Source organism: Ambystoma mexicanum, chromosome 14 (genome assembly GCF_040938575.1).
Source record: "Ambystoma mexicanum isolate Mex_15411 chromosome 14, UKY_AmexF1_1, whole genome shotgun sequence".
Lineage (NCBI taxonomy): Eukaryota > Metazoa > Chordata > Amphibia > Caudata > Ambystomatidae > Ambystoma > Ambystoma mexicanum.
The window spans coordinates 36,398,448-36,423,435 of NC_090940.1; the positions used below are offsets into that span (position 1 = coordinate 36,398,448).

The window sequence follows — 24,988 nt, forward strand, 5'->3', positions numbered from 1 at the left end:
GGGTCTCAAAGGTCGTGGATGTGTTAGAAATTGGTGAGGCGGCTGAACACAACCGTTTTTAGCACTTTGGAGTACATGCCGAAGGAGAGACACAGGGCGAAAGTTAGCCGGTTGGTTCGGGTCATCCCCTTGCTTTTTTAGGAGAGAGATGACCGTGGCTGTTTTGAAAACTGAGGGAAAACAAGCAGAGTCAAAGGACAGGTTGATGAGCGCAGTGAGGCGAGAGGCCACGAAAGGAGCAATAGGCTTGGCTAGCTGAGGAGCAAGAGGGTGTGGTGGGGCACAGGAGGGGTTTAACCTTCATCAATAGAGACTTTGTCAGTATTAGTGTGACTAAAGTGGGAGATGGAGGCAGAGGATGATGGGAGAGCAGGCGGAGTGGGAAATGTAGGAGGAGGGAGTGTGAAGAAGGTCAGGAGAGAGTCTCTAGTGTTGGTAATTTTTGCAGCAAAATATTCAGCTAGGTCATTACCTGCGAGAGTGGAGTTGATAGTCATAGACTTAGGAGGAGTAAGGAGTGAGTTTAGGGTGTCCCGTAGCCAGGGAGGATGGCTGGAGTGAGAGCCAATGAAGGTTAGGTAGAATTCATTTTTAGCTCTATCAAGAGTGGACTTGAGAGCGTTCAGGGAAGGGAGGTAGAGTTGCAGGTCCTCATGCGAGTGAGTATGCCTCCATTAGGTAGAGTTGCAGGTCCTCATGCGAGTGGGTACACTTCCATTAGGTAGAGTTGCAGGTCCTCATGCGAGTGGGTACGTCTCCATTAGGTAGAGTTGCAGGTCCTCATGCGAGTGGGTACACTTCCATTAGGTAGAGTTGCAGGTCCTCATGTGAGTGGGTACACCTCCATTAGGTAGAGTTGCAGGTCCTCATGCGAGTGGGTACGCCTCCATTACGAAGAGTTGCAGGTCCTCATGCGAGTGGGTATGCCTCCATTAGGTAGAGTTGCAGGTCCTCATGCGAGTGGGTACATCTCCATTAGGTAGAGTTGCAGGTCCTCATGCGAGTGGGTAAGCCTCCATTAGGTACAGTTGCAGGTCTTCATGTGAGTGGGTATGTCTCCATTAGGTAGAGCTGCAGGTCCTCATGCGAGTGGGTACGCCTCCATTGGGTAGAGTTGCAGGTCCTCATGCGAGTTGGTAAGCCTCCATTAGGTAGAGTTGCAGGTCCTCATGTGAATGGGTAGCCTCCATTGGGTAGAGTTGCAGGTCCTCATGCGAGTGGGTACGCCTCCATTAGGTAGAGTTGCAGGTCCTGATGCGAGTGGGTATGTCTCCATTAGGTAGAGTTGCAGGTCCTCATGCGAGTGGGTACACCTCCATTAGGTAGAGTTGCAGGTCCTCATGCGAGTGGGTACGCCTCCATTACGAAGAGTTGCAGGTCCTCATGCGAGTGGGTACGCCTCCATTAGGTAGAGTTGCAGGTCCTCATGCGAGTGGGTACATCTCCATTAGGTAGAGTTGCAGGTCCTCATGCGAGTGGGTATGCCTCCATTAGGTAGAACTGCAGGTCCTCATGTGAGTGGATATGTCTCCATTAGGTAGAGCTGCAGGTCCTCATGCGAGTGGGTACGCCTCCATTGGGTAGAGTTGCAGGTCCTCATGCGAGTTGGTACGCCTCCATTAGGTAGAGTTGCAGGTCCTCATGTGAGTAGGTAGCCTCCATTGGGTAGAGTTGCAGGTCCTCATGCGAGTGGGTACGCCTCCATTAGGTAGAGTTGCAGGGACTTATGCGAGTGGGTACACTTCCATTAGGTAGAGTTGCAGGTCCTCATGCGAGTGGGTGCGTCTCCATTAGGTAGAGTTGCAGGTCCTCATGCGAGTGGGTACACTTCCATTAGGTAGAGTTGCAGGTCCTCATGCGAGTGGGTACACCTCCATTAGGTAGAGTTGAAGGTCCTCATGCGAGTGGGTACGCCTCCATTACGAAGAGTTGCAGGTCCTCATGCGAGTGGGTACGCCTCCATTAGGTAGAGTTGCAGGTCCTCATGCGAGTGGGTACATCTCCTTTAGGTAGAGTTGCAGGTCCTCATGCGAGTGGGTATGCCTCCATTAGGTAGAGCTGCAGGTCCTCATGCGAGTGGGTACGCCTCCATTGGGTAGAGTTGCAGGTCCTCATGCGAGTTGGTACGCCTCCATTAGGTAGAGTTGCAGGTCCTCATGTGAGTGGGTAGCCTCCATTGGGTAGAGTTGCAGGTCCTCATGCGAGTGGGTATGCCTCCATTAGGTAGAGTTGCAGGTCCTGATGCGAGTGGGTACGTCTCCATTAGGTAGAGTTGCAGGTCCTCATGCGAGTGGGTACACCTCCATTAGGTAGAGTTGCAGGTCCTCATGCGAGTGGGTACGCCTCCATTACGAAGAGTTGCAGGTCCTCATGCGAGTGGGTACGCCTCCATTAGGTAGAGTTGCAGGTCCTCATGCGAGTGGGTACATCTCCATTAGGTAGAGTTGCAGGTCCTCATGCGAGTGGGTATGCCTCCATTAGGTAGAACTGCAGGTCCTCATGTGAGTGGATATGTCTCCATTAGGTAGAGCTGCAGGTCCTCATGCGAGTGGGTATGCCTCCATTGGGTAGAGTTGCAGGACCTCATGCGAGTTGGTACGCCTCCATTAGGTAGAGTTGCAGGTCCTCATGTGAGTGGGTAGCCTCCGTTGGATAGAGTTGCAGGTCCTCATGCGAGTGGGTACGCCTCCATTAGGTAGAGTTGCAGGTCCTGATGCGAGTGGGTACGTCTCCATTAAGTAGAGTTGCAAGTCCTCATGCGAGTTGGTACACCTCCATTAGGTTGAGTTGCAGGTCCTCATGCGAGTGGGTACGCCTCCATTACGAAGAGTTGCAGGTCCTCATGCGAGTGGGTACGCCTCCATTAGGTAGAGTTGCAGGTTCTCATGCGAGTGGTACGCCTCCATTGGGTAGAGTTGCAGGTCCTCATGCGAGTGGGTATGCCGCCATTGGGTAGAGTTGCAGGTCCTCATGCGAATGGGTACGCCTCCATTAGGTAGAGCTGCAGGTCCTCATGCGAGTGGGTACGTCTCCATTAGGTAGAGCTGCAGGTCCTCATGTGAGTGGGTAGGCCTCTATTATGTAGAGCTGCAGGTCCTCATGCGAGTGGGTACGCCTCCATTGGGTAGAGTTGCAGGTCCTCATGTGAGTGGGTACGCCTCCATTAGGTAGAGCTGCAGGTCCTCATGCAAGTGGGTACGCCTCCATTGGGTAGAGTTGCAGGTCCTCATGTGAGTGGGTACGTCTCCATTAGGTAGAGCTGCAGGTCCTCATGCGAGTGGGTAGGCCTCCATTGAGTAGAGTTGCAGGTCCTCATGCGAGTGGGTATGTCTCCATTAGGTAGAGCTGCAGGTCCTCATGCGAGTGGGTATGCCTCATTGGGTAGAGCTGCAGGTCCTCAAGCGAGTGGGTATGCCTCCATTGGGTAGAGCTGCAGGTCCTCATGCGAGTGGGTACGCCTCCATTAGGTAGAGTTGCAGGTCCTCATGAGAGTTGGTACGCCTCCATTAGGTAGAGTTGCAGGTCCTCATGCGAGTGGGTACGTCTCCATTAGGTAGAGTTGCAGGTCCTCATGCGAGTGGGTACCCCGCCATTGGGTAGAGTTACAGATCCTCATGCGAGTGGGTATGTCTCCATTAGGTAGAGTTGCAGGTCCTCATGCGAGTGGGTAACCCGCCATTGGGTAGAGCTGCAGGTCCTCATGCGAGTGGGTATGGCTCCATTAGGTAGAGTTGCAGGTCCTCAAGCGAGTGGGTACGCCTCCATTAGGTAGAGTTGCAGGTCCTCATGCGAGTTGGTACGCCTCCATTAGTTAGAGTTGCAGGTCCTCATGCGAGTGGGTACGTATCCATTAGGTAGAGCTGCAGGTTCTCATGCGAGTGGTTAGGCCTCCATTGGGTAGAGTTGCAGGTCCTCATGCGAGAGGGTCCGCCTCCATTAGGTAGAGTTGCAGGTCCTCATGCGAGTGGGTACGCCTCCATTAGGTAGAGTTGCAGGTCCTCATGCGAGTGGGTAGGCCTCCATTGGGTAGAGTTGCAGGTCCTCATGCGAGTGGGTATGCCTCCATTAGGTAGAGCTGCAGGTCCTCATGCGAGTGGGTACGTCTCCTTTAGGTAGAGCTGGAGGTCCTCATGTGAGTGGGTAGGCCTCCATTAGGTAGAGTTGCAGGTCCTCAGGTGAGTGGGTACACCTCCATTAGGTAGAGTTGCAGGTTCTCATGCGAGTGGGTACGCCTCCATTGGGTAGAGTTGCAGGTCCTCATGCGAGTGGGTACGCTGCCATTGGGTAGAGTTGCAGGTCCTCATGCGAGTGGGTACGCCTCCATTAGGTAGAGCTGCAGGTCCTCATGCGAGTGGGTATGTCTCCATTAGGTAGAGCTGCAGGTCCTCATGTGAGTGGGTAGGCCTCTATTAGGTAGAGCTGCAGGTCCTCATGCGAGTGGGTACGCCTCCATTGGGTAGAGTTGCAGGTCCTCATGTGAGTGGGTATGTCTCCATTAGGTAGAGCTGCAGGTACTCATGCGAGTGTGTAGGCCTCCATTGAGTAGAGTTGCAGGTCTTCATGCGAGTGGGTACGTCTCCATTAGGTAGAGCTGCAGGTCCTCATGCGAGTGGGTATGCCTCCCCTGGGTAGAGCTGCAGGTCCTCACGCGAGTGGGTACGCCTCCATTGGGTAGAGCTGCAGGTCCTCATGCGAGTGGGTACGTCTCCATTAGGTAGAGTTGCAGGTCCTCATGCGAGTGGGTACCCCGCCGTTGGGTAGAGTTGCAGGTCTTCATGCGAGTGGGTACGTCTCCATTAGGTAGAGCTGCAGGTCCTCATGCGAGTGGGTACGTCTCCATTGGGTAGAGCTGCAGGTCCTCATGCGAGTGGGTACGTCTCCATTGGGTAGAGCTGCAGGTCCTCATGCGAGTGGGTACGCCTCCATTGGGTAGAGCTGCAGGTCCTCATGCGAGTGGGTACGTCTCCATTGGGTAGAGCTGCAGGTCCTCATGCGAGTGGGTAGGCCTCCATTGGGTAGAGCTGCAGGTCCTCATGCGAGTGGGTACGTCTCCATTGGGTAGAGCTGCAGGTCCTCCAGCGAGTGGGTATGCCTCCATTGGGTAGAGCTGCAGGTCCTCCAGCGAGTGGGTACGCCTCCATTGGGTAGAGCTGCAGGTCCTCATGCGAGTGGGTACGTCTCCATTGGGTAGAGCTGCAGGTCCTCCAGCGAGTGGGTGTGCCTCCATTGGGTAGAGCTGCAGGTCCTCCAGCGAGTGGGTACGCCTCCATTGGGTAGAGCTGCAGGTCCTCATGCGAGTGGGTACGTCTCCATTGGGTAGAGCTGCAGGTCCTCATGCGAGTGGGTACGTCTCCATTGGGTAGAGCTGCAGGTCCTCATGCGAGTGGGTACGCCTCCATTGGGTAGGGCTGCAGGTCCTCACGCGAGTGGGTACTCCTCCATTAGGTAGAGTTGCGAGTGGGTATGCCTCCATTTGCGCAGCAGCTGATGCATGTCTGTGCGGAGAGAGTGTATACATGGGGTGAACCATGGTTGAGGATGCTGAGACTTAGGGGGGAAAATAAGCAATGGGAAGTGAGAGCAGAATAAGTCATATAGCAGGAATTGGAAGCTGGAGAAGGCAGTGCTGGTGGAAGAGGCATCAGGTGTGAAGGAGGAAAGTGAGAACTGTAGGTCGGAGAGAAAGTGGGGAATGGCACAAGGTTTACATTTCCTTTTACTGAGAGGTGAAGCAAGTGGCGAGGAAAGTTCAGAGGGTGGGAAACTATTGAGTGATCAGATATGTATATATAAAATATATATAAATATTGTTTAGACACCACAGACTGCAGCTGGCCATGGCTATTCCACTGTGTGTTTGCCACTGTTGAGTTCCTTTCATAAAGGGAATGCATGTTCAGATGCTGAAGGTAAAGTTGTTTAACATGTTATTTTTTATAAGTTTTCGCTCCTTTATGGATTATCCTTGTTCCACTTCAGTAGAAATACATATTTAGAAAAAAAGGTGCTCTTGCCACTTTTGGTTGGGAGAACCAAAAAACAAAAATACATCTTCTTGTAGGTGATGAAAAGAGAGAGAGAGTGAGAGAGAAAGAGAGAGAGAGTGTGAGTGTGAGTGTTTTAAAAAATAAATATTTGCTGACTCGGCTCTATTCTGTACCTGCGCTGTGCCCTGACTTAACCGTTGTAAGTACAGGAGGCTCACTGTATCCAGAAACACTATGTATTCCCAGATTCTTTCTCTAGGTGCTACCACCCATAAATGCCCAGTATCACACCAAATAAAGGACTCGGGGATCTGTCAGGGGAAGCCAGCTCTGGTCCTGCATGTTTTGCCCAACATGTGATTTATGAAATGTTCTTTGCTGGTGCAGTCCAGGGTACCTTGCCCGCAGACCAGTTCATTTACTTTTTGCCTTTTTGACATAGCTCCTAGAAACGTACAGCACCAACCACCTCCACGAGAATTTAAACAGAGATGGCTATTCTCTTTCCCCTGTGACCCTGGGCACCATGCCCACACTCTTTGAGACTAACTCTACTCTCGGGACAAGAGTAATTTGAGAGGGGGTGGGTGTGTGCAACTCCAGCTTTAATCTAGAGCACATATCGCAGAGGTTACTAATCAAATAATATAGTATATTAAACCCATTTAATATATATTACATACATAACGTATATATTACCCACTTCTGTCAGCTGGTGTTAGACAAAAAACACACACTTAATTGTTTGTGACATATTTAATTTTTAATGTGTGTTGTGTGATGATAATAAACAAATGCCGCTAAGGCGCTATAACAAATGCATGCTATGGATGCAAGGCAATGATCCTGGCCAGTGCATTGGGTCACCAATGCGCCGCTTGGGTGCATGTAGGTGAGAGGATACGCAGAGGAGTCAGACCTGTGACCCTTTAAAGCATTACCCAGAATGCTTGGCAAAAGCAAGGAAACCCAGAGGGAAGAACCCCCACAACCCTCCATGGTCTGCAGGGACGCCGCCAGAAAAAAGAAGGAATGTTGGAAAAAGGCAACAGCGGCAAAGGCAGGTGCTACCCCAATGCCAACTGCAGTTTGTGGGGGCTCCAGAAGAAAATGAAGCCTGCCAAAATGGAAAAAGGAGCAAATAAAATGTCTCAGTGCCAGCCACGGTCTGTGAGGTGCCGGTAAATCAGGGAGAAAGGAGCAAAGAATAGAGGACAAGTCAGTACCCAGCCACTCCTGACCAGGGGGCATTCACCTAAGCAAAGAAAAAGGGATGCAAAAAAATGCGGCTCCTGTGTGTGAGAATACAAAGCATGTGGGAGGGATCAGGGGTGTTTAGAGTGAAATAATGTATGGTGGATGTTTCCCATACTTTAGAAGCTTTGCTGTCCATTTCGGAATGTATAGGGGGTTGGGGTTCTCATGTTTCCAATGTTTGGTTTCAGGTTTCTCGTATTGCTAATTCCTATAACAATATAATCAGGGCTCAGAGTGGAACGTTTACATTATAGGGGGGATTCATAGAGCCAGTACAGAAAAACTGGTGCAAGCCTGAAATACAAATCCCCTCTACGGGGTCACAGAAAGATGCCTTTTGTCCGTTTTTCCTGCAGTGCCCTGCTGTCTGTTTTGCAGCTACTAGCCCAGTTTACATTGAGGCGGACCCACATTACTTTGATTTTGCATGTCCCCCAGGACTTATTCGACAATTCTGCCCAGGATCACACACCCCATCCCATTACAGTTGTCGCCAGCTCACTACGGCCCTGAAGAGTATAGCCTGCCCTCAGCCCACATTACCACAGGACGTGAAGGAGGTACAGCTATCGGGCTGTGCGCGTTCCACCTCTGCTGGTTTAGTAGTGGTGTGTGGCTGAGTGGGCCGTCTCACCACCCCTCTACTCGTCCCTGTACTCCTGCGGAGCACTAGTCACCAGGTCACAGTTACGTTGTAAGTCGCCTTTGTATTCGTTTTGTCCCGGATCTCTGTGCTCCACTTTCTTCACACCCCGAAAAACAGGCTCACCGCTTGTCCTCATCTTTGTGCTATTGTGCAAGCACCCTTCGTGGGAAGGCTTCCACCACCTGTAAATGGGTTGTTGTGAGTCATTTTTTAACGAAATTGTCACCCCTGTTCTTCAAATAAATACAAATACACTGAACGCACATTGCCAATGCACTTCATTAGGCACCCCATTGGCACTGGCCGTCAGAGCCAGGCTGGTTCAGAATAAATGTCTAGGCACCAAAACAAGGAAGCAAAGGGCCCACATTTGCATGTCCAACTACTTTAAGGGGTGCATTATTGGTAGAATTATGCCAAATGGTGCAGTGTAAACCACATTGCACCAGTGTTGTTGGTCAAAACTATTCGGTGCAGAGTCGCTAAGTAATGCAACAGGCCCATACATGCCACACAGCGGGCCAGTGCGTGGCTGCTGGGCTAACCCTTGGGTAGTCAAGCGTGTGCATTGCTACCCTTGTTTCCCAGGGCATCTCTTAGCTATCTTGGCTGATTAGGCTGTCCAGAAGCTTTGTTACTCAGACCCTCCCCAGGCCCTCATGGTTGGTCAGAGCCTCCCTTAGCTCTCCTGGTTTTTCAGAGCCCCCCTTAGCTCACCTGGTTGGTCAGAGCCTCCCTTAGCTCTCCTGGTTTTTCAGAGCATCCTGTAGCTTTCCTGGTTGGTCAGAGCCTCCCTTAGCTCTCCTGGTTGGTCAGAGCCTCCCTTATTGCTCCGGGGTTTTTCAGAGCATCCCCTAGCTTTCCTGGTTGGTCAAACCCTCCCCTGGCCCTTGTGGTTGGTCAGAGCACCCCCTAGCTTTCCTGGTTGGTTAGAGCCTCTCCTAGCTCTTATGGTTGGTCAGAGCATCCCGTAGCTTTCCTGGTTGGTCAGAGCCTCCCTTAGTTCTCCTGTTGGTCAGAGCCTACCTTAGCTCTTCTGGTTAGTCAGAGCATCCCCTAGCTTTCCTGGTTGTTCAGAGCATCCCCTAGCTTTCCTGGTTGGTTAGAGCCTCTCCTAGCTCTTATGGTTGGTCAGAGCATCCCGGCTCTTTCCTGGTTGGTCAGAGCCTCCCTTAGCTCTCCTGGTTGGTGAGAGCCTCCCTTAGCTCTCCTGGTTAGTCAGAGCATCCCCTAGCTTTCCTGGTTGGTCAGAGCCTCTCCTAGCTCTCCTGGTTGATCAGAGCATCCCCTGGCCTTGTGGCTGGTCACAGTCTCCCCTAGTTCTTCTGGTTGGTCAAGCCATCCCTAAGCTCTCCATAGTTGTCAGGCCGACCCTCTGCTCTCCTGGTCAATTACACACCCCCACAGACAGGTTCAAAGATCGGGCCAACACTGAAAGAAGAGACAAATCCCTTTACCTAACTCCATACCTCGCTGAGACCTGCTCACCAAATCGAACCAACGCAACGCCAAAACCAACTACACTGAACAACCTACCAACATCAAGAAGAAGGACAAACCCCACCAGATACAACAAGCATACAACTGAAGCAATAACACCATACATCACCAAAGCAAGAAGAACCCCCAGCCCACAACCACGTCCCCTGGAAGACGAACCAAATGAAAACAAAAACCCTAGACTAAACCTAGAAGAACTACTCGAGGACGCCGACAACCTGAAACCTGCTCCTGAACAAGATCAGAAAACGACCCTAACAGAAAAAGGCAAACCAAGCTACACCTCTAAACTCCACTGCAATCTAATAAATGCAAGATCCATGTCAAAACACTCTACAGAGATCTTCGACCTACTCGACGACAACGGCATCAACATCCTCTTCATCACAGAAACCTGGCTGGACGACAACTACAAAATCACACTCCAAAGCTGCCTTCCAGCAAACTTTAAATGCCTTCAAATAAACAGGAAAAACAAAAAAGGAGGAGGCATCACAATAGCATTTAAAGAGCAGCTGAAAATAAGAACAGACAAACCACTCAACATCCCCAACTGCAAGTCCATGGTCATACACCTAACAGCTAGCCCAAAAACCAACATCACATTCATCCTGGTGTACAGACCCCCAACTTATGATGCATCCTTCGTCAACAACTTCATAGAAGCCATAACCAACATAGCCATCAACCACGAACACCTAATCATACTGGGGGACTTCAACATCTGGTTCGAAGACAGTCATGCCAACTCCCAATACTCACTGATTGAACAACTCGCCACCATGAAACTACGACAACTGGTAAAAGGGGCAACTCACTCGGCAGGACACACCCTGGACGCAATATTTGCAGAGGAAAAACTCATCACCACGGCACCGCCAATACAAATACTGTGGAGCGACCATCTCATCATCCCATTCGTAATCACTCTGCCTACTCAAGTCTACATCCAACCTCCCAAACTCACAGCCACCACAAAAAGAAACTGGAAAGACGTCAAAAAAGGAAACCTATTCGAACAACTGGAGTTAACCAAGCCCTCAACAACAGAACTAGACCTAGCTGACCTAAACGGGAAAGCTGAGATATTACACAAATGGATTGCAGATACAATTGACAAGATAGCCCCAGAAAAACCATTCACACCATCAAAAAAGAGAGCAATGGCAAAATGGTTTACCCCACTACTAAGCACCATAAAAAAAGAAAACAAAAAGATGGAAATGGAATGGAGGAAAGATTACAACCCAGACAAAAAAAACTATGTTCCAGAACCAAATTCGCGCATACAAGAAGGAAATTCAAAAGGTAAAGAGAAGGCATTATGATGACAGAATCGCAAATGTCACCAACACACAAAAAGAAATGTTCCGTATCATTAAAGAAATGAGAAACCCACCAGGCTGTGATAACACCCCAACCCCCTCGAAGAAACTATGCAACAACCTTGCAGACCACTTAAAAAATAAAATCAATGACATCCGACAAACCATCCAACAGAGACCAACCAGCAGCGACATACAACCAAACGAACCTAAATCGGAACCGCAGCACAAACTCAATAACTACCCTGAAATATCAGCAGAGGCATTCGCAATGCTGATAAAACACAGCAAGAAAGCGGGCTCACCGATGGATCCCTGTCCCCCGGACATCTACAAATCAATCCTCGGACAAGGAACACCAGCAGAATACTTCAGAAACCTTCTAAATCTATCACTGACGACAGGAACAGTACCCAGGATCTTCAAATCGGCTTACATCAAACCACTTCTGAAAAACACAAGCGGGGACGTAGATGACCTCTCCAACTACAGACCAATCTCCAACATCCCCTACCTGGCCAAACTCCTCAAAACCTACGTATACAAACTAACCCAAGAATACGTTGAAGAACACCACCTGCTAGACCAAGCTCAAGTCGGCTTCAGACCCACAAGAGGTACAGAAACAGCACTACTATCCATCTGGGATGACCTAAAATCAAACACAGACTCCAACACAACATCTGCCCTTATCCTGCTCGACCTCTCCGCAGACTTCGACACAGTTGGCCATGACACCGTAACCGAAAGACTAGAAGACATAAGCATAACAGACACAGCGCTACGCTGGACTAAATAATTCCTAGCAGACAGAACTGAAACCGTCTGGATCAAACACTTCAAATCCACCCCACGAGTCAACGACTGTGGAGTACCACAAGGATCCTCACTATCACCACTGTACTTCAACATCTACCAAACCCCAGTAATCAGAATCTTCAAGAAACACAACATCAAATGCTACAACTACGCAGACGACACTCAAATCATCTACAAGATCGAAGACACCCAAGCCGATCATTCAAACCTAACCGTCTGTCTAAAAGAAGTCTTCAACTGGATGAATGCCAACAACCTGAAAATCAACCGAGGAAAAATCAAAATCATGATCATATCCAAAGATCAAGAGAAGGAAACCGCCATCCCGTGGCCAACGGAAATGGGATCTGCACCATCACCATCTAAGGTAGTAAAAAATCTGGGAGTCCTGATGGACAACACCCTAACCTTAGAACCGCAAATAAATGCAACAGTCAAGAAATGCTTCTTCCTCCTCCACACGGCAAGAAAAATACTACCTTTCCTCTCCTTCACACACAAAACACTCACTATCGTCGGCCTCATCATGTCAAGTATCAACTATGCAAACAGCCTCTACCTCGGTATACCGGAATACCTACTGAAGAAGTTACAACGGATCCAAAACCCAGCAGCCAGACTACTCCTCAAACTATCCAGAAGAGACCACATCACCCCGGCCCTAAAAACACTACACTGGCTCCCAGTAAAACAGCGTATCATCTTCAAAACAATGTGCATAACGCACTGGGCAATCTGCGGACCAGGAGAAGAATTCCTACAAAAAAAAATAACAATCTACAAGCCAACGAGACTGCTCAGGTCAACCAACGAAATCCGACTGGAACAAAAACCTTACATCAAGAAGAAACTCAGAGGCACCGTGTTCTACCACTTAGCTGCGAAAAACTTGAACATCATCCCAAAAGTAATAAGGAACACCAAAGATCACCTTAAATTCAGAAAATTACTAAAAACCTGGCTCTTCAACACCAGAGACTAAAACCGAAACAACAATAAGACAAATGACTCAACAAAAAAGGACATTGACAAGCCCCTAGAACCGACAGAAGTACTCTGAGCACCAGTAGGGCTGACGCTGGACACAGGGGTCCACCTGCGAGACCCAGGGAGGCGGAGGCAACAACTCCAGCCAACCCTTACCATCCCCCACCGCCCGTACAGCCACAACTAGGTACCACGGGGCTATGGAACGGACGAGAAACCACCAATCACCAAACAATCGGAAGTATGGACACTAGCAGCTGCGCTAGTCATGTGGGCGGGGGTGAGGAGCATGCAAAGTTATTAACGGAGCGGGCGGAGGGGACAGCTAAATCCTCAAACGGCCTCGAATGCAAAAATGGGCACGTACCTCCTGAGGCACAGGGTGTACAAGCAGCCCATTGTGTAAGATTACACAAGCCCAACCGGTTCAATCCAGGATAGAGATACCAACTAACCAATACCACTAACAATTTCCTTCTCTGCATACACCTCTCAAACTCCAAACCAAATACAACCACAAACCTCCAGCACAGCAAACCGCACGAACTTCACTACACTGCAACAACAAAACAAAAAACACACAGACTCGCACATCAGCACACGACGACTACCGGCCGCATACACCCCAGGCCCAGCCGACGGAACCACCGGGCTGAGGCTGCCAACAGCACATCACAGCAATCTTGCACTTTTCCAGCCTCCACCCACTAACCCACCTCTCCCTCCCTCTTTCAGAGCCGCCAGAGCGCCAGGGGACCACTCCGGTGGTGATAGTGCGCGGTACAAATGACCTTCAACATTAACATTAACATTAACATCTACTGGCTCTCTGGGTAGAGCAGTCTGTCACTTAGTCAGTCCCCTCTAGTTTGCCAGGCTGGCCCTTAGCTCTCCTGGTCATTCAGGTTGTCTATTCACAGTCTTGGTAGTACAGATCATCTCTTACGATTAATTGGTCAAGCCGTCCTTTAATTCACCATGATTGGTCAGGGCGACCCTTGGGTGTCCTGTTTTGTCCTTCCATTGTTTCTCCTGATAATATACACAGCTTTTTATTTCCCCTATATGTTTTTGTTAATCAGACAGTCCATTCACTCACCATATTTGGTCAAGCTCTCTCTTCTGACCCACTGGTTGATTAGTCTATCTCTTATTTCCCCGTGCTTGGTCAGGACAATGTTAGATCCTTACCCGGGTCCCAGGGCTACCTTGTCACTTACCTTCCTTGTGTTGGTCATGTCTTTCCCGTTTTGCCCCCCTGATTTGTCTGACCCCTGATTTGGTTCTTGCCCTGGATTGTCAAGATGTCTGTGCTCCCAGCCCCTTCACCCTGGGAGAGTACCTCTGTGGGCTCCTCGGAGAAGGCCTGCAATATGTCCGTCTGGCGGGTGTAGTTGCCGTTGCTGTCCTGCAGCCCACGTAGAATGCGTTCTCGTAGGACCAGCACTGAGACGCGCAACTGGTGCCACAGAAGCTGCACACTGTGGATGTCCACGATGACGCTCACTGAATAGGACAGCAGTTTCAGTGAGAACTCGGTCTCCAGCAGCGCGTGGATCTGCTCCACGTGGTCCGAGATGTCCTCACAGATGTCCTGCGGGTAGAAGAAGATGCCAGGCATAAATATTGACATCTTAAATAATGCATGACACACATCTATCTATATGTATAAAACACTTAGGTATGTTTCCGTACTCAGCTGATTCAATTTCTCAGTGTTAAGTTGACCTCTGCTGGCCAAATGGCAAAGTACATTTCTGTGCGCCCTTACAATTCAACAACAGCTATCATTTTAACAAAAAGAATGAGCATGGTTCTAGGCGGTCACCTTGACCTTCAACTATTGCAAACATTTAGAATGTTTTGAAGTTACTTCTTTCGACCCCCACTTCTCTTCTCACAGGGGACTGTGGCTCCAGTGTCAATGAACAGTTAATTACCGACTCAACCTTTCAGTCTCTAAAGAGTGAAATGCTGTAGGATGAATGCCTCCTAACAAGCTAAAACTGAAGGTAGTTGCTACTACTCAATCTTATGCCATCACAGGGACTCTGCAATGGAACAATGTTGACAATTATGCGTCTACAAAGACACATCACAGAGACCTGTGTGATCAATGGAACTTAGATACTGTTCTTATACAGCGCACACCGCTCATTCTGTCTGATACATTTAGCCTTTTCAATGACCATTAATAAGTCACAGGGACCCACGCCCCCTCCCTGGAAGCGATAAGTGGTCATTCCAATATTTAAGGAGGAGGACAGAAGTGACCCTATGAATTACTGACCGATATTAACCTTTAAAATATGCTGGAATGGCTTATGTTACACCCGGAACAGCTAGTATAATACTACAAATAATGTACTGGACAACTGTACATAAAGGGCTTTGCAAACATACACTTTAAAAGGATTCCAGGAAACCCAGCCCCAACAGCTGCCTATTACGTGTACATACTATTAAACTTTGACGTGGGGGATAGTTTAACCTATGAGATCATAAACCGAGCTGAAGACTGAGAATGGCTTATGTAAGGCTGAAGGCTGAGAATGGCTAATGTAAGGCTGAAGGCAGAGAATGGCTAATGTAAGGCTGAAGGCTGAGAATGGCTAATGTAAGGCTGAAGGCTGAGAATGGCTAATGTAAGGCTGAAGGCTGTTTCTACCAGCAGGAAAAACCTGGGATAGCCTGATTCTTAAATTAGGATGTTGGTTCCTGGTTTTTCCCCAGTTGCTCAGCTGAAAATGGCACATATGAGGAGAGATGCTTTTTACAGACTACGGCCTCATTACGAGTTGGGCGGTGCAATAAAAATGCAGCAGTAAAACCGTTACTACAGCATGATCACTATGAGTTGGGTGGAAAGTTAAAGGATTCACCTCCAGCTCAGAGCTGGAGGTAAATCTGCAGACTTTCTGCCCATTTTTGGTATGACCGCCACAGTAATTCCACTGAAAATGCCCTATTGAGAAATGGGGATTTACACCACCACCGCAACTTGTAATCTAGCTGTAATGCTGCCAGACCAAGTGGCAGTAACGGTAATTCCATTTGGTGGTATTCCAGCCAATTTACCACCAGAATACAGCCCAACTCGACTAGCGTTTACTCCAACATGCCACCTTCAAGTTACTGCGTACACTAGGATGGGAAACTTTGCAAAATGGTTTTGCGGGACACTTTGAATGTGGTAGCGCATCAGAAGCTTCCTACAGTGTGCGCGATTCCATATGGTATTACTCGCACCACACAATCAACTTTTTGGAAACATTAGTGGCAGAGAGGCATTTTAACACATACAACTAACAACGTAATAGTAAAATTGCAGGACCAATGCAGGAAACTCATCTGTTAGAGCTTAATCCAGGCTCTAGGGGGCAAAATACCTGCAATTCTCCTAATTTGCATATGGATTGCCCCAGCAGAAGTGACTTCACAGAAATGGACATGGCAGGAGCATCATCAGCCTTTGATACTTGCAGGCAGCGTGGACTTGACTTTAGAATAAGTTGCCATAAATAAGCCAAGTGGCAAATAACTTTGTGGGGCAAAATACCTAAATTGCACTATTATTATATATGGAGAAACTCTATAGCCATTAGGCTTTTTTTAAAAAAATAACAGCATGATATATTAACACAAGCTATGAAGTGAATAACTTACAGAGCTGCAGACAAGACACAGTGCGATTAAATGATTTGCCCAGGATCACACACTTTGGTTAAATGGTGAAACCGGGATGTGGACAATTTAAGCAACTGAACACATCTTGCCAGGTCTAGTTGATATAAATAATTATTATGGTTTGGCTTTGCATTAATGTGCTTAAATATTAATTTATTTGTAGCAATGCCTTGGAAGCAAACCACATTACATAATGAACTATCCTTTCATAGTAAACTAACCATACACTATATACATTGTCATAGAAATATGTTGAGTAATAAGAGTATGGCTTTAGTTTTATTCTCCCCATCCTGCATGCAAAGTCACAATGGCATCATGCAGATTAATGTGAGGCTGACAAATCCCGCTCTGGTTTTAAAGCCATAGTCATTATTTCTAGAAGCCTGCAGCATTATGCACCCTTCTCACTTCTGATCACCCCTATTCATATTTCATAAGGGACAAAAGTATTGGCTAATAGTCATCCCTCCCTACCATCAGTCCCAAATGGCTCCCAATATGGCGCTCTGTTGACACAGAGCCATGTGCCAAGCCCCTGGGAGAACTGCTCAGCTGCCCGGAGCTCGAACGTATACATGAAAGGCCGAAATAACAGGGTGGGTCCCGCCTCCTGCAGACCCCTCACAGGAAGCTTGAAGCAAAAATAAAACTTTTGCAGTCCTGCAGAGCTGGTCTTCAGATCGTGGGACCCAAGCTGTTATCTCGGGACAGTCCCATAAAAACAGAACAATTGCCCACTCTAGCACTTTCATTTTTTGGCTGGACCGGGTGGGGTATGATCCGTCCTAAATTCTACTTCTGTTCCCCCGCCCCACCTGCATGCTCACAACTACCTCAGTAATTCAGCTTTTCATGTGAAGAGCAGGGCTCCCAACAGGGGTGCAACGAAATCTACATTTCAGGAAGGGGGAGGGCCCACTTCAAAAACGGGGAGGGGCTAACTTCGAGGCTCCACCCCCTTTGTTCTACACCCCAGCATTGTCTAGTGTGTGGAGCAAGTATCAAGTGGTACATTTTAAAATGCAATATGCCGGTAAGAATGAACATGTTATTAGATTTAAAGACACCAAACACATTTAGCTGCTTTGATAATTTGTGCAATTCCATGGATAGTAACTTTTGAAAAATACTCTTGAGGTAAAAAAAGTAGATTGTACACCATAACACCTGTACATGTAAGGTCATGCCACAGTAATACATGACTAGACTGGCTGCATCAAACTGCCAGCGTAGTCATGTAATAACAGATGCCAAGCTTAGTTTTTCAAAGAATCCTATTAAAAAACAAAAAAGTAAAAAAAAACGATAAGGTCATGCCACAGTCTTAAGTGACTAGACGGACTGCACCAAAATGCTATTCTAGCCGCATAGCACATATGCCAAAGACAAATCAAGTGCACAGATAAGCCCCAACCCTCGATGTGGAAGTGCACATAACTAGGTGATGGGCGTCTTGAAAGTAGCAGCTTTAAGGTTTTACTGCATCCGTGCAAGCGCAATGAAACTTGAACTCTGCCAGTTTCAGGAAAGGACGCCCTCCTCGCCCCCCTGCCGATAGTAACTGTGCACCTCGGGCTCTTCCAGAGGTGCACCTATGCTACAATTCCAGGTGTGGGGGGGCTAACCGTTCAAATGTTGGGTGAGGCGCTAACTTCAGAGACAGTGAGGGAGGGGCACAATTACATGTGTGGGGGCATCTAACTTCTTTACACATTCTAATGAGACTAGTCTAGTGCAGCTTCAATGTTACAAGCAGGTAACTCTCTGCTTCACGTCCCAAACCACACACTTAAGGACTGCAGTGAGGATGAGCGGTGTCCTGCCCCCCCTACCCTTCCAATCACCCCCCTGGCATGCAGGTGCCATCACCCCATCATGATTTCAAGTGACTAAAGATGGATGCATATGGATGCAGGTGCTAACAATGAAATGCTTTATGCTAGTAATTGCAGGGCCTTTGGTAACAGCGAGGCCCAGGCGCCATTTAACATCCGTGTCCTGTTATGTGCGCTCACAGCTCTGTAGGTCAGCCAGGTCGAGTCAACATAGCCCAGAATTTCAGTGTGTGGGGGGGGGCTAGGGCCTGATTAGCTCAATGGTGTTGCGCCACTGCCTCCCAAGCACTTGACCTAGTCCCCATAGACAGATCAGGGTTCACTGTGCTGCCCCCTGTACCGGCAGCCCCGGGAGGGGTGGTGCATGCAGATGATTCCCAGAAGAGCCCAGCACTGGCCTAAGAGCCCCCCCCCCCCATCTGCTCTAGCAGCAGTAGAACCCCAGACGATACTGGTTGGTAAGAGGGGGGGTCTGTGGGGCCAGTACACTGTGGAAGAAATGTAGAAGTTGAAGCCCACTCTCACTTGAGTGTGCCCAGGGGCATAGGTGACACTCAAAATCTGGGGGGGGGGGCAGGGGACACCTTGGGGACTTTGCTACAGATGCCATCCAAACTGCCATTGGGCTAAGTGCTGAAGCATTAACACTCATATAGACCTATGTGCTGTTAGAGTTATTTCAAGAAAGAACGCAGACATACTTCAAATGAGTTGTCTATTTCTCATCTGTGGCAGAAAATGTAAAGATTATTATAATTTTTTATCAAAACAGGAATAAAGTCTGTGTGTGTGGCTATAAACAAATGCTCAAACATGGGACATCTGGCAGGGATTTTAAGGAAACAGTTCTCTAAATTTCTCTGAAGATCTCAGTGTAGCTGTAGTGAGGGGGTTGGATATTGTTCTATTGTTCAGCGCATGTGTTGGGCTTGCAGAATGTGTTATAGAGGGTCACAATAAGTGCTGGTCTTTTATGCAAATACAAGTAAACATCCATATTTGAATGAGGGCATCAAGTTCAGAGATATGTTTCTGGACTATTGGACTCCTGTAACCATGGGAACGGGAGGGAGGAGCTTACCGTTGTCTCAAAAAATCCATTTCAGATTCAACGATCAATTAATCCAGATGCGCTTTTTTGTCTGTTATTTAAATGCACCTTTGGCACTATTGCTGCTCAACCTACTTTGGAGCCTAATATGACTGACACTAAGTCCCCCTGCCTGTGCCCTATAGCACCAAGGTGGCACAGTTGGAAGGAACCCACATAGTGTGATTTCTTTTGCATGGGAGGGCACTGCTGGCAATGGTTCAGAGAACCAGGGCCCGAGAGCACTAACAAAACACTACTGATGGAAGCACACTCAGAAGGCTGGCGATAACACACGCTGAGTGAGAGGAGATCAAGGCAGACCCGTCCTCACACTGTTGACATTGTCACCAATATTCACAGGCAGCATTAAGAGTGTGGTGTGTGCGACCTGCTGATTGATAAAACATCTGAGCTAACCTGAACCACAAGATAGGTTGCACTTCACAATATATGTCTTGGAAACAGGTCAGAAATACATTTATATGAAATACATTCAGTATGAAAAAAAGGACAGACTTGAAAGTCCATCAGGAGGGATCAGCCCCATTCAGTTTGCATGACACATTCTTTTGCGATTGCTTATTTTTCTTCCAGATCCATGTTATCTTCATGTATATTGCATGCAGCAACACGCGTCACTCTTTTCTGAAACATTGCTGAACGTAGCAAGAGTTCCAGCCATTACAAAGCACCGAAGCTTCTATCAGCCTCGCAGGACAGGAAGGACGACAACTTTTTGGAAAGAAAACAATGCCGAGAAGTACAGTCTCAAAGCCCGGTCCTGTGCTTAGAGGCGGGACTCCGACATGAAGCGCGATATAAGAACCCCATTTTCAATGATGAGCACAATAAAGGTCGTCAGACCCACTTACGCGTTTGCCTATTCTCATGCCTGCTCTAATACTGTAGACACCACTTAGAAGTATTGATGAAGCCAAAAGTTTCGGCTCATCTGTAAGCATTCTCTAGGCACTGTCCTCATAACTCTAGGCACAAATGCTAAGTACCAGCTGTTTCCATCGAGCCCAGAGAGTACCACCATTTATCAGGTACTGTCATGACCTGCTCTGGTACTCACACCATGTACCTTATCTTGCTACCCTATGCCAGCTAATGACATCAAAAACCCTAGCACTCATCATTTCAAGGTTTTCTAATTGAAATTCCAGTAAGATAGCTCAGTGGTTCAGCGCTCGCTGCTGCAATCTGTTTGTGATCTGTAGGTTCAAATCGCAGCAAGGCCAACTCAGCCTTTCATCCTTCCGAGGTTGATTAATGAGTACTAACTTCGGTTGGGTGACATTGCATGTAAATATGTTCTCTGTAAAGTGCTTTGGCAAAGCGCTATGTAAATAAACACGTAACGAATTCAAGATATGCATACCATTACCGGCTACTGCCTTCAATAAACCAGGTTCTTGCAGCATTGCCATTGCCATTCAATACCCAGGTGCCCACAGCATTGTCAAGGCTACGCACAATTAATATAACAGTTCCAATCTCCATGATTCCAATTAGGGGGCAGCGCCAGGTTCCCTGATGCCTAGATGGCACAACAGTGAAATACTCCATTACAACCAGTCTAGACACCAAAGACAGCTTCCAGTATGCCCACTTTGCACAGAAAGGCCAGATGTCAATATGCCAAGTTATCAAAAGCCATGGCGGATTTAAATGTACCAAGCTAGCGCAGTGAGGCCAAGTTCCATTCTTTGCATTTATCAGAGTAGCGCAAGATACCATTATGACCAGCAGCACAGTAAGCCAAGACCTCAGTTTGTCCGTTAGCCCTCAAAGACATATCCCGTCAGTGTGTGTGTGTCGTGCAGCAGGATGAATATGTATTGTGCTGGGCAGAGTGAGCTGCAGGGAGATGTGTGGAGTGCACTGCCAGAATGTTGTGTGTGGCTGTGTGTGCACAGTGTGGTTTGTGTAGTACTCAGCAGTGTATGTGTATGCAGTGCTGGGCTGGTGGTCTGTGCATGCCGGTTAGTGCTGAGGCCATGTTGAACCAGTGCTGTGTATGCACTCAGTGCTGGGGCAGTTTGTGTATGCAGTGTTTGGGCAGTATGTGTGTGCAGTTCTGGGGCAGTGTGTGCACAGTGCTGAGGTTAGTGTGTTGCTGTACACTACAATGAAGAGCTGGGACAATGTCTGTGGTGGTGAGGTTGATTTGTGTGTATAATACAATACCGTGGGCCGTGTGTAAGCATGTGTGCAGTGAAAAAGCCTGTATGTGAGTACTGGAGACAACATGACAGTGTGTGCAGAGTGGCGTTGGGACTGTAACTTTTGGGATGATCTGAGTGCTGGGCGGGAGGAAGTGTGTGAAGACCATGGTTGGGGCGGTGCACATTCATTAATTGTGTGGATGATGCAAATGTAAAGCAGTGTTGTGTCTGTGTGCATGCGTGCAGTGCAGTGGATGGTGTAAGTGTAGAGCAGTATGAGTGTGCAGTGCAGTGGGGTGGTGTGTATGAACTGTGCTTGGCAGTGGAGTGTGCAGTGCAGTGGGGAGGCCTGTATGCACAGTGCTAGGTGGTGCTGGTGTGCCATGGAGTAGGGAGTATGTGCAGTGCGGGGCGATGTGGGTGTGCAGTGCAGTGGGTTGGTGTATACTCAATGCTGGGGAGGTTTGTGTGTGTATGCGGCTAGGGGCTTGTGTTAGCTGGTGTTGGTGTTTGCCAATGTGCAATGCTATGATCTCCCTGGTCAGTTCTGGCATGTTTATTTCCAAAGTGCACTTGGGCAAATGTTATACCTGCTTCGTGCTTCATAATTAAAGGAGGTCCATGATGGGGAACATATCTCAGAACACATTTCCTTTTAAAGTACCTAATAAATCGAAAAGAAAATCCTTACTCACACTTGTTAAAGAAGTTTCGCTTTGCAACTTTTAGCCAACATTAAAAAGAAAAGTAAGTATATTCAAACAAGTACATTGTTTTTATCACTTCCTAGCACAATCATGCAGCTTCTTATCATTCTTGTAATCGACAAATGTTTCTAAGACCCACTCAATGGCACTCATTTCATCACTTTCAGTAGGATGAACGTCTGAGTTGGCTCTGATGGGATGCAGCTGGTGCATCAACCCACTAAGCTATTTTACCACCTCCAACATGTGAATGTAGTAAATGTCCAGCACAATTGCGCATGTACACATTTACTGAGCGTAAATACATGTGTTTATGAGCACAGTAGCAAATCTGGGTACCCTTGAATTTGAGTCAGCCTGGCAGGAGGCGATGGGGCAGGGCCAGCTGAAGGTGCATCAAGGCTGGTGGGGATTTTCAGCATGATGTTTGGGAGCCCCCTTTGTCTTACAACTGGTCAAATCAGTCAGAGGCACAAGTGGGGTGTTTACAATATACTAAAATTAAAAGAATGCAATGAGGTGGTTAATAGCTGCATATAATCACACGAAGGGCAGCCAGCAGGAGGCTGAAACACTAAATGTCCCCTGAAAAGCTATACATTGCTCTTTGGCAGCGGGGTGCTAGTGATGGGAGATTCTGAATAAAAAGGCAATGAGGTGCTAAGAACATTCCTAGAGACTGCCAGAATGAGGTGAACGTCTGCAATGTGTGCACTGCACATATTAAATCCCCCAAATTAAAGGGTTTTATGCTTGATTCATAAGACTTCCAACCCGGGACACCTGCTCCTTACCCCCAAAGCTTCATGGCACATTTCAACTGAAAATCATGTAAAGGCCATGACGCCTGCCCTGGGGTGAGTGGGGAAGTCAGCAGGCAGAAAATCTCCCCCAGAGGCAGAAAATCTCCCCCAGAGGCAAGCAAGGAGGTCCAGTAGGAAATAGGACCAAGAGATAGCATTCACGGGGCAGGGGGGGGTGTGGGGTGGGGGGGTAAATGATGTTTCACTCAAGCATCTGTCTTTTATCTTGTCTTTCATTCTGTACCTGGGTTGTGATTTGCAGAGGAAATGTTGCCCTCCCAACCACAAGGGTTGGGCAAAGTCCCCCCTCTTGTAAAACATGTCTCTTCTGGTAAGAACTGTCACACCTCTCTGTGACAAACTGACATTTCCAGCATGTGTTTAACCGGAGAGCAATTCTCACCTGGCTACATCTAAAGAAAGCAATTTAACAGTAAATGGGTGTAGGCCAATCTGAAACCATTTGCCATAGACGCCCCCGTCTGTGCTTTTATCACAGTCCAGTGTTTGTGGTAGGGGCGAGGAGGGGTTAAATGGCTTTTATTTGCTTTTAATACATTACAAAATTACAGCCATTCTATTTGAATATTAATTTATTTTAAACTCTGAATCATACAAAAAAATATGACTTAGTGACTGTGCGGGCTTAACATTAAAATCTTTTCACTATCTTTGAAAAGATGCTCTTAGGAAGGCCTTTGATTTCTCGGATTTGCCCTCCAGCCTCTTACAGGGAGGGGGCAGGGGGCGCGACTGCACCCAGCTATGCGCCCTCTCACCCCCTACTCCACAGAACAGTGACCTTAATGGGCAATTCAAAGGAAGGAAAGCACAGTCTGTTTACATTTCTAGCACTTGGGAAAAGAAAGGCAGGTTTCTAAACAGAAGGCCATGCTTCCCAATTGGAAAAATAAACAGCCTTTCTGTTCACTTGCTTCAGATTCTGGGGGGGGGGGGATATGTCATATTTTATCCCCCCTGCCTAAAATTGTGTGGGGGATTAATCAAGCCCCTGGCAGAATGTAATTTGGACTTGGGATGGTGTGGGACCGGTTTTACAAGCCACCCTGGGGCCGGTTTGGAATATAACACTATTTTTGTGATTAAGTAACTTTAGGTAACGTAGCGTTAGTTATTGCTCTCAGTTGCTCACCGCCGCACAGCAGATGGGATGCAGCAGGCATTCATTGAAGAAAGTTAACACTTACTAAGTGTTAACTTTGCTTTGATGAATGCACACAATAGCTTGAGTCCATACTGGGCCGTGTGTGTCCCTAACCATCCGCCAGTGTGGCGCCAGGAGGCAGCCGCACTTTTATTAAACAACAAATTGTAACAAATTGTCCTGGGGGGTTTGCAGGGAGTGAACGGAGAGCTGCTGTGGGCGGTTCCTGTCCTGTGTTGTGTGCATGTTTGTTTCAGGAGGGAGTGCGGCGGCGGCGGGGTGCCTGCCTTGAGTAGAGTCCTCATCGCTCTGAGCCTCGGGGCAGGGGCCAGGCAACTGCCACGGGCCTGCTGTTGCTATGTGGCTGTGTGCTATGCAGCCAAAGTGGGCAGCAGAAGACATTATTTGTGCACGCACGTGGGCCAGCGTGATCACACAAAGTAAGTAAAGATAGAAACATAAAATGAAGGGGCCTGTGCCCGCCAGATCATCTACCATTTATAGCATTTATCTGGAGGACTGGACTGGGTGTCTAGACTGTCTGTAAGGCCAGTCCTCGAGGCATATCCACTCCATGCAGAGACCTCTGCTGTAAAGCGACTTAAATCAACCAGTGTTTCCCCTGAAGCCGCCGCCATCTGAAACCTCCTCCTTGAAACCGGCAGATATGCTGAGGGTCGAAGGGAGAAAGAAAGCAGAGCACCCAACCATGCCCTAGACCTGTTGTAGCATTGCTGCCTTCAGAAGTCACTGTAGGGTGCCGCTAAGAGGACACCGTTTATTTTGCAGTTTTGTAATGTACTTTTGTTCTTTTTTTACTAGTATTCCTAGTGCTACCAGTAAATCTAAAAATATATTTAATTGTTCAAAATGTGACTTTATTAGGTTAACTGAATGAACAAGAAAATAAATCCCAGCACATGAGAGCAGAGTGAGTATGACTGAAATGACATACACAGCAGGCAAATTGCCCAAGGTTCACATACTTCAATGGAACATGACA

At 48.0% G+C, this 24,988-nt stretch overlaps 1 protein-coding gene across 1 annotated transcript in view; it reads right to left on the minus strand.

The window, feature by feature from the left end:
- Positions 1-24,988, minus strand: part of AKAP6 (A-kinase anchoring protein 6) — a 1,117,075-nt gene that overhangs the window by 454,438 nt on the left and 637,649 nt on the right. Inside the window, exon 3 of the mRNA XM_069638465.1 lies at positions 13,864-14,115. Coding sequence (XP_069494566.1) covers positions 13,864-14,115 — 252 coding nt within the window. The remainder of the gene's footprint in view (positions 1-13,863; positions 14,116-24,988) is intronic.